Genomic DNA, 10,914 nt, shown 5'->3' with positions numbered 1-10,914 from the left:
ATTTCTCACTGCAAGAGAGAGGGAAAGGAGTCAGACTGAGGGCTTTAGGTATTAATAATGATTATGACATTTTGAGCTGTTTGCTGAACTAATGATCATCCACACTCACCTGATGAAGGGTTTGATGACGGTGATTAACGCTCTCATGTACCAGGCTGGGTGAACCACGAAAAGCCCTTTCAAGTCTTTCCTTAACCTGCAGAGGGTTTATCAGAAAAGAAAATATAGTTAATAGCTCAATCAGAAAAGCAAAGGCAAATAACTATGTATTAGCACATAAATCTATTTTGTTTCCAATAACTGGTTGGTTCTCCCACTGGAGAAGCACTATGCCAGCAGAACATGACGACTGGCACCAGCACCACCCTGACCCGTGTGAAACCATGCGAGGCAGGGTGTTGAATCATAGGACACAGACAGCCAGAAACTTGGAGACGACAGTTTGTTTATAACATATTCCACTGGTTTCCTAGCTCAGAAATCATCCGCAAATTGAACCATTTTTTTCTGTTTCTTGCATATGCTCAAAGACATTATTCTGCTTGCTACAAAAGACTTTATTCTGATCTACAGTGGGGTCCAAAAGTCTGAAACTGTCAAAGTTATTTTTATTTTGCATTTGAAATGTAATTAAATGACATTTTAAAATTGTACAATTTAATTACAGTTGAATACATATTCTAACTTTAAACTTTTTTTTTTACACATTTTTTAACATTAACATTCAAGTGAAACACTGAATTGAAAAATCACTATGAATTCCAGAGTTTATACAAATATATATATATATATATATTTGTTTTATCCCCCTTTTTGCTTTAAACATTTCAGAAAGATCCAAAGTGCATCTTTGTATACCAATGGAAGCAATATGGAAACAAACATTCACTTATTTGATAAATCTTTTGTATTCATACAGTATTTATTGGAATTTTTGTTTAAATACAAAATGCTAAATGTTTATTTTTTCAATTCAATTTTGATCTCAGATTTTGAATGCGATCTCAGAATGTTTTGTTTTCCATGAAAAGGTCAGTGTTTCCTCTGAAACTGTGAAGAGTGTAGCTAAATTTACTTTATCGCAGGATAAAGTTTCCCTTTAGAGCAGGGGTGCCCAACCCTGCTTCTGGCGATCGACTGTCCTGCAAAGGTCAGCTCCAACCCTAATCAAACACACCTGAAGCAACTAATTAAGGTCTTCAGGATCACTTAAAAATTAAAGGCAGGTGTGTATGATTAGAGTTGAAGCTAAACTTTGCAGGACAGTCGATCGCCAGGAGCAGGGTTGGGCACCCCTGCTTTAGATTGACTGGCATTTCACATGAGTTCATTTTCCTCCTCGCAGTTCCTCTTTGATTGTGTGAAGTCATGCTTGACTGTTTATTTCTGTTGTTTTCAGTTGGCGTCTGTACAGTCAGCAGCTTATGAGTGATCGCAGAGGAAACTTCATGCAGTGACGCAACAGAGTCAGCAATTTAATTACAAATAAATACATATTCTAACTTGAAAGATTTTTTAAACATTCAAATTTAAGTGAATTATTTGCTTTATCCCCCTTTTTTGCTTTAAATATTTGAAAAAGTTCATCTTTGTATTTCAATGGAAGCAATATGGAAACAAATATTCACTTTTTTGATATTTGATCAATATTGTGTGTTCATATTTATTGGCATTTTTGTTTAAATACAAAATGCTCAATGTTTATTTCAATTCGATTTAGAATAGGATCTCAGTGTTTGCACTGAAACTGGAGAAAGTAGCTAAAATGCCTTCATCACAGGATTTTCCCTTTAGATTCACTGGTATTTCGAATGAATCCTATCAGTTCATTTTCCTCCTCGCAGTTCCTTTTTGATTGTGCGACGTCATGCTTGGTGTTTTTTCTGTTGTTTTCTGTTGCCGTCTGTACAGTCAGCAGCTTATGAGTGATCTCAGAGGAAACTTCATGCAGTGACGCAACGGAGTCAGTAGGAATGACAAATCAGGCTTTCAAGAGCATCCCACACTCCTTAGTTCCTCATTTCCCAAATTGATCTCACATGATAAGTCGACCTTAAATTTCCAGAGTTTACAAATTCCTCACATAAAACATTTATGAGACTGACCTTCACCTGGAAGAATGAAATACAACTGTGAGATAGCTATGCCAGAATTAAACATGAATTTACTATGGTAATTCTTTTGCTGGTCAATAATCGCATAACAGGGCCTTTTAGAACCCTGTCCTGATCCTAATCACCCCATCGGGTTTATTTTGAGATAATGACTGGCTGACTGTACATAACCAAAAAATACATCGAGTACATAGAGATTTTGTAAATAACATTGACGTCCATTGAGAACAGCCACACTGGCCTTAGAGAGCCGACACAAGAGTTATAAACCTTAAGCAACTAATTCGCAATGAAGTATGCAATCTAAAAATGTCTAAATATAGCAACAACAACAAAAACACATGACAGCTGAGAAGAGGTCAAAGGTTATCTGAGGAATGTCTGGAAGAACTCCGATAACATGGCCTTCTATGTATGAGTCCACAGCATTCCTATCATATTTCATATGAGGGGCATTAAGAAAGAGAGAGTGGAGGTGGGTTCTCATGTTCAACAGGAACTAAACTAAAGCGAGACTGTCACAGGCAGAGCTTACACACACACACACACACACACACACACACACGCGCCCTCTTCTGGAACTGATGGAAAGTGCCACTGTAGTTTCATGAGATGTCAAAATATACGTTTTGTGGCTGTTTTAGTGCATGTGTTTTTGTCTAAACTAATGTTCAAAAATACAGTAAAAACAGCAATTTTGTGAAATATTACAATTTTAAGTAAGTGTTTTCTGTTTTAATATATTTTAAAATGTAATTTATTTATGTGAATTTCCAGGGGTCATTACTGCAGAATTCAGTGTCACATGATCGTTCATATAATTCTAATATGCCGATTTGGTGCTTAAGAAAAAAATCTTATTATTAAAAATGTTAAAAACAGTTATTCTGCTTAATATTTTTGTGGAAACGGTGATAGTTTTTTTTTTTCAGATATACACATTTAAAAATAAGTCTTTCTCTTCTGGGAAAGTGAACCAAAAATATTGATGACATCATCTCTTGCTCAGGGGTGCATACATATTTTTGTATAATAACATACTCTCTAGAATGAGAACATCCCATCCCCAAATTTCACCTGCCACCAATTAGCAACAGCAAGTAGCTTTGTTTTGTTTGGTTTTTCCAGGCTGTGTCTCAAACTAAAGTCTATTGGCTATCTGACCTGCCACAACTTCCTGTTTCCAAAGTAAATACTGTATGTATGTCAACATAAGAAAGAAAATTTCAATTGTCAACCCATTCCATGGAGTCTTTAAAAACCATATGAAATCAAAATTTAACCAATCGATTTTTTTTAATCACAAAAAGAAAGTTTGGTTTCATAATCATAATCAAATTTGTAATTTTTTGTTGGCCACATGGGAGGAGAAAAAAAGAATTAATCAATAATATCATTATATAACAACAGAAATCAAATCCTGATGGATAAAATTAAGTCTTGCCCTACATAATTTGCCTGCTAAATATTCTGCATTACTCAGAAATGCATCACATTACAGGAGTTGAATGTGTAATTTGTTGTTGTCTTCAATTATAAAACTGTTTAACTTGATGATACACCATAGTAACTACTAGTATAGCTCACCGTCTGTCGATGGACATGTAACACTGTCGAAGCCACTTAATCCCAGGCATCTTATTGCGAGGGGCCATTCCACACAGATACACCAATATGTAATTCTCAGACACCATCAAGTCCAATGTGCCAATAATGTACCTAAATCCAAATAAATCATTAAACGTAAATATACATTTAAGTTTTAGAAAATAAAAGTAATTGCAATGAAAATTCATACCAAATCAATCAGGTTTTACCTGAAGAGATTGTCCATTACATATTCATAGTGTTCTGTTGTATTTTCTGGTAGGTAGCAAGAGGTGAACATAATGATGGCTGTCGATCCATCCCCATAATATCCTAAAAAAGAAGGTCAAATTTAGTTGGTAATATCAGTAAAGCATGTTCATCTCAGCTTGTTTCACAAAAGCTCACCTCCGTGGGAAAGAACTTGAAGGTATGGCTCCAGAACACTCATGTTGACTTGATAGTCTTGTCCGCCAATATGAAATCGTCTCCATCGTCGCCCATTGCTGTCCACCTGATCCAAGTCCAGGTGTCCCATCTCTGCGTGCTCCAGTAAACTGGCTTTTCTGATTGCTGCTTTGCCCATCCTGGGAAGATCATCTGCAATGACCACAGTACTAGTGGTAAACCAGTGCTCTGTGTAGATTTCCCTGTCTCATATTTGTGAAACCAATAAATGACACAACCCTAATGAGTGTCAAAATAATTGAATACCTTCCCACTCTAAGTCGTGCATGCTGTCTGGAAAGTTGTAAGACTCGCTGTCTGAGGGTGTCTCTAAGGCCTCCAGGTTAATGTCCATCTCTGGGTCATCATCAGGAGATGGTGAAAGGGCAGAAGCATCAAACTCATCAGATTTCATGCTCCGGTCAGTAGAGGTTTTGTCCAGTGTTAAACTAAGAGTTGGCGCCACTAGTCGCTTCTTCCTGACGGTATTACCTGTAAGGGCCAGGCTAGTTGGAGGGACTAGTGGAAAGAAAGAAAAAGAGAGGTCAGGCATTACAAAGTCATATACTATATATATACACTACCATTCAAAAGTTTGGGATCAGTACGTTTTTTCTTTTTAGATTTTTTTTTCCTTTTTTTTCTACTTCAAATAAATGCTGTTTTCTATTAATCAAAAATTATGAAAAAAATATTAAGCAGCACAACTGTTTTTAACATTGATGAAAATAAGAAATATTTTTAAGCACCAAATCAGCATATTTGAATGATTTCTGAAGGATCGTGTGACATTCAAGACTGGAGAAATGGCTGCTGAAAATTCAGCTTTGCCAGCACAGAATAATAATTAAATATATACAGAATATAATACATAGAATAAATCACATTTTAAAATGTACTAAAGAAAGAGATTTTTTTTTTGGTTACACTTTACTTGAAGGGGTGTGCATAAGACTGACATGACACCTTCATAATCATGACATGACACATGTCATGAATATGAAGGTTTTTTATGCATGTTTATGACAACTGTCATTAAGTGTCATTCGCTCAGTTATGTCATTTTTAATGCAAAGATGACATTGTTTGAGATGTCTTTGTTATGGGCTATGGTTAGGGGTAAGGGTAGGGTTAGGGTTAGGTCAAATAATGTCATATTTGCATTAAAAATGACATAACTGAGCGAATGACACTTAATGACAGTTGTCATAAACATGCATAAAACCTCCTTCATATTCATAACATGTGTCATGTCATGAATATGAAGGTGCCATGTCAGTCTTATGTACACCCCTTCAAGTAAAGTGTTACCTTTTTTTTTTTCAAAATTGTAATAATATTTCACAATATTACTGTTTTTACTGGATTTTTGATCAAATAAAGCAGCCTTGGAGAGTATAAGAGGCTTCTTTCAGAAACATAAAAAAAAACCTTAACAACCCTAAACTGAACTGTGGTGTGTATACATTTATATAAGAGATATTTCGGCCAGTAACTAAATGGAGAAATTAGGTTACCAGGCCTGTTTGCCTCAGTTCCAGGGCTTTCCTCTTCATCGCCAGGACTCTGTGTGTCCTCAGGAAGAGGTCTACAAAGATCACATTATTTAATCCCATATGCACTCTAGATGAACATAAATAAGGTGCATGAATCTGTTAACGCAGTTTACCTGGGGAACTCCTCATCCTGCCATTCCTCCCGGAGCTCCATGCCGGGGATGAAAGCCAATGTCTTGCCGTTTCCTGAATGCCTGCAGGAATAAATTGAAAATGTAAAGGAAGGCAAAGGGGCTTCTTGGTCCCTACATATTATTAGTTATTAACAATGAAATTCTTTGCAGAACAGTAACTTACTCCTCAATTTTGTCAAAACAACATTCCAGGTTTGTTTGTTTTAATTACGGAACAGGTCAGCACAAGATCAATGCATAGAAAATATTTAACTTCCAGCAATTTGGAAACGTTTCTAAATGAATTACTGCCGTTAATGACAGAGATTGATTTAGTCTTTGATATTTTATTAATGCTTACGTTTGCACCTCATGCAATCATTTTAACCTCATGCAAGAATTTTAGATGCCAAAAAAATCAACAGCAAATCTGTGTTAAAATATATCATTTTGTTTTGAACTATTTTAAACTTATGTGAAATATTTTATATACTCATTTTATATCCCATAAATTACATTTTTCTACCTTTTTCAATGAAACTCATCTCTTCTTGAGAGCAGAAGTGAGGAAAGTTCCAGGATTTGGAGACAATTTTGACATGTAATAATGTATCATTCTCACCTATACATGTCCGGTATAGAATAAGTTACTGATTGATTGACACTAATAATTTTAGTCTGATGTTAAAGGCAGGAAAACCACATTACTAGTAAATGGCAAAGGATCAAATAATATGTGAGTTAAACCCTTGATAGATAGACAGACGGACGGACGGACGGACGGACGGACAGACGGACAGACGGACAGACAGACAGACAGACAGACAGGTAGATAGATAGATAGATAGATAGATAGATAGATAGATAGATAGACAAATTCGTGTTGGATTAGACTGCACGTACAAACAGGGCTGTGTACACTTGAAACCTCGCTAACGCCCATCACATCGCTCTTTATGGCCATATGTAAATAATGATATGTAAACATGCTAAGCTCACCTTTTCACTAACCTTGTACGGGAGATCAAGACAAACACAAAAACAAACCGCTATTTCATTTGATAAAAAAGAAGTATTGCCTAAGAACGTTACAAGCGCTATAGTTAAACTTACGTATCATAGGCCACTGAACCTCGCCATCTACCTTTCGACGACAAGAGCGGTTCTTTCTCTACCTCACCAAAGCAAAATAACCTTCATGCCAAACACAAAATTCAGCCAATCAGGGCGCGTCACACCTGATGACGCAGCCTCCGCACCTGAGAGAGCTGTTTCAACGCCCCGCCCACAACCCTACAGCTGTACGTCCAATGTCAGCCCAAGGCATCAAAGCTGCGGGGATTTAGATCCAGCAATTCCAATAGTTTCTGCTAAATAAAAATAAAATGACCAGCTTGGGGCAAAACTTTAACCTTAGTTGTTATTAGTTTACCATTAGTCTGTCATTAGTTTTTAAAACAGAAACATTTATGAAATCTTTCAAAATCAAAGTCTTCATCCCGAAAGTTTTCATTCTATACTTCAGCTGCTATGAGTTCAACAGCTTCACACAAGCTCTGGTGAGGTTTAAAGTTGTTTAAAGCTTTTACAATTTTGAGTAATTGTGTCTTTTTTTTCTGAGCCACAACTACATGTGACACAAACTAAAGAAATTGTTTGGGATTTTAAATTATTATTATGATTATTTTCATGTTAGTTAGGTCCTAAAACCATAAAACAAAATTATGGCTGCATTTACTACACGTGTGATGTGCAAAATTTGAGTCAACAGTAACATTTTCTGATGATGACAATTTACTGAACTGAAAATCAGTTTGAAGCCATCAAGTAGTCTTTTATTCATTGTAGTGATTGCATTTGTCATTCATATTTGACATTCATTTTGTGTCTGACAGCGCAATTTAGAAATATATTTCCATACAAGGAGCAATTTTTGTGAGAAAATGGAAACAGCAACATATGCACCCAAACATCTCTATACATGCGGAACAGATTTATCCAAAACATGCACTGTATCTACATATTTAAACTTTTTTTCCAATATTGTAGCTTGTAATTTCCATTCTAGACTATACTATTCAAATATATTCTGAAATATTGTCAAACTTGTCAAATGCAAACTCAAATATAAAATTTGTTCCTGTTTCTACCTCAAGTATTTCTTTACGTCAGCACATGTGGTAATTACACATGGCACAAATGACCAGAAAATCTAGTTTTGTTTTCAGCTGATTCCGGGCAGGTAATTGTGCTGTCAGCAACATATGAGCCACGTAACTCAACCTGTTTCTGATGAGAAGCCAGTACCAAATTCATTCAGATCTTGATGGTATTGTTTTTGCTTCAAACCTGTAACCTTTGAACATACACTATACACTATTATCCATCAAGATTGCTCAGAGACTACATTATTTCAAACATTAAATGCTCTGAAACAGGAGGCTGTATGTTTTTAGTTACTGACTGACTCTCTGTGAGTCAGTACAGCACCAAGACACTGTTGCATGTAATCTCAAGTCCAATGTTGACTGAGACCTTATCAGATGTCAAAATGTATTATAAGAAATATGTAGGGCATTTTTTTAGAACAATGTATAAAGTTGTGGCAGACAGCAAAGCATGGAGGTGTGTACTGTTTCAGCAATTGTTCTTGATGTAACTCTTAGAAGATGTAGTAAAGTAATCGCCTGTTGTGAAAACCTTTGTCTTAGCTGGTAAAATACTTCAGTAACTCATTCTGTAACTTACTGTATTAAGGATGTATTATTTATTAGTCATATCACATAAACACTGAGGGTTTTTATGACATAACTTCCATGCATTCTCTTCTTGTCCGGACATGAACTTGGAATTTGGAATGGAAATTAACAAGTCAAAAGACCAATTCTATGATTATAGTAGTATTAATAATGCATAACAGTTTTAATATCATGGCAATTTTACAGTCTAAAAGCATCAAAAGTTATAATGACATATATATTTTTTAGTGGTGCCAATGGAAAAGATTGGAGTAGAAGTATTTCCCCCTTTTAAAACATTATAGAAACTTACTAAACTTGACATTTTTGTCAAGTTTTTCCATTTATATTTGCATTTTTAACTCATGACAGCAGTGGAATCCTTATTATTGTGTCAAATATGACAGAAAATCTGCGACAGGATATGAGATGTCTTTCTGTGGTCGTTCGGTCTCAAATATTAGTCAAGAAGATTGGCAAAAGTACCGGAAATCAGTTCAACGGCAACTTCCTTTTTCTGAAATCCTTTCTAAATAACTAGACACAGAAGTGGTACAAGGATTTCTCTCGTGTCCTTCTGCTGTACACTTCAGAGTGCAACAGAACGTTAACAACAACTCGTTTGTTAGTCGCTGGCTCATCCAGTATGTGCTTATGACCTCTTATGGTACTTGTTTTGATCTTATAAATATGTTTTGTCCAGGTATTAGTAACTGAAACCTTTATAAACAGAGGCCAGTTTAACTTAATCATTACACTGTATACAAATCCATTAATTTATTATCGTTACTTCAGTGTTTAGGGACAGATTTCTGATGATGACAATAGGTAATCTAAATTTTGACTTACCCATTTTGCATGTACCCTTCCCTCTGGTCTGAGTAAGTCCCCATGTCTAAAGTCGTTAAAGGAAAGTGTCTAGATTAGAAATGCATTCAGTGAACTCAGTTGATGACCATGACCTGAGGTGTTTCATGAGCTTCGCCACAATGCAAGCCAGTTTCAGTGTCTGTATCTTGTGTCTTGTGTAAGGGAACTCACCCTGACTGTCAGTACAGGTTTTTCAACATTTCTGACTTCTGCTGACTGAATTGTCTGTCTCCCATTGGCTCAGCTGCTTTGAGAACTTCTGCTCCCCCACAGGGAAGGCTGGGAAGGTGGAGGAAGATGCCACAGACAGGCATGGCTTCATGGTCCTAATACCCTTGAGGTTACAGGCCTCTTTAAAAACTATTAGCTACTCCATGTATTTAGCTGTTTGTATTCTATTAGGTGCATACACTACTGTTCAAAAGTTTATCAGTAAGATTAATACTTCTATTCAGCAAGGATTCATTAATCTGATCAAAAGTGACAGTAAAGACATTTACATTATTCAAATAAAAGCTATTTCAAATAAATGTTGTTCTTTTAATCTTTTTATTCAAAGAATCTTAAAATATTTCCACAAAAATATTATGCCGCACAACTGGTTTCAACACTGATAACAAGAAGTTATTTGAGCACCAAATTAGCATATTAGAATGATTTATAAAGGATCGTGAGACACTGAAAACTTTAGCAATGAATGTTGACAATATACATTTTTATAACATATTTGTATTTGAATATTACATTGTAATAATATTTCACTATATTAATGATTTTCCTGTTTTTTAATCAAATAAATGCAGCCTTGATGAGGATAAGAAACATGACAAAATATTACTGACCCCGAACTATTAGTCCAAGAAAAATAAAAAATGAGACTGCAATGAAACTGTGTCTTTGTACAGAAAAAGCTCACAAACTACATATGGAACTATTTGAAAATGTTTTATTCATACTCAGTCACAGAGAACATAAAATAAAAAAAGTCCTTGGCAATAAAATACTTGACAGAGGATGTGCTCTCGAATGTCCTGTTTCACAACCATAGCACATTAATACATTTAGATTAAATCAGCATTTCATACAAAATCAATAACATTATTATGATATTGTTGTTATATAGTTTGGCGGAATCGACTAGTAAAAATGTGCTTAGTTCTCCTGAGGCAGCATGCAGCAATCCTCTGCTGTCACCATGTCAAATCTCACCAAACTATTGGTCAGGGTTAATTCACAGGGGGTACACAACACCTCAAAACACCAACATACCATCTTATATGTTTCAAGTCCAATATTAACTGATTTTGTTTAACTCGTAACTAAATTAGCTCTTTTTTGTCTATGGGAAAAAAAAAACATCCTTCTATAACTGTCCGATAAAACATGTTATTATATAAGATTCGTCCAATTAGGCCTTTAAAATGCCTTGGACTGAGCCTTTGTATTTATTAATATAATGAATATTATAATTATAGTGATAGTCCAGCAT

The 10,914-nt window shown here is 35.4% G+C and overlaps 1 protein-coding gene across 3 annotated transcripts in view; it reads right to left on the bottom strand.

The window, feature by feature from the left end:
* Positions 1-9,655, bottom strand: part of LOC107700698 (BCL2/adenovirus E1B 19 kDa protein-interacting protein 2-like) — an 11,863-nt gene extending 2,208 nt beyond the window's left edge. Inside the window, exons 1-10 of one of the 3 annotated variants that reach the window (XM_016502436.1) lie at positions 9,597-9,655; positions 9,405-9,450; positions 5,818-5,898; positions 5,666-5,736; positions 4,416-4,667; positions 4,110-4,301; positions 3,932-4,034; positions 3,702-3,833; positions 110-196; positions 1-8 (exon numbers count right to left, since the gene is read on the bottom strand). In XM_016502436.1, coding sequence (XP_016357922.1) covers positions 1-8; positions 110-196; positions 3,702-3,833; positions 3,932-4,034; positions 4,110-4,301; positions 4,416-4,667; positions 5,666-5,736; positions 5,818-5,898; positions 9,405-9,448 — 970 coding nt within the window. In that variant the 5' untranslated portion in view covers positions 9,449-9,450; positions 9,597-9,655. The other 2 variants (XM_016502435.1, XM_016502437.1) reach the window with 2 other exon arrangements.
* Between the last annotated feature and the right edge of the window lie 1,259 nt (positions 9,656-10,914).

The sequence above is a fragment of the Sinocyclocheilus anshuiensis genome, unplaced genomic scaffold, assembly GCF_001515605.1.
Source record: "Sinocyclocheilus anshuiensis isolate Anshui unplaced genomic scaffold, SAMN03320099.WGS_v1.1 scaffold782, whole genome shotgun sequence".
NCBI lineage: Eukaryota > Metazoa > Chordata > Actinopteri > Cypriniformes > Cyprinidae > Sinocyclocheilus > Sinocyclocheilus anshuiensis.
This window is presented reverse-complemented; position numbering and strand designations above follow the sequence as displayed.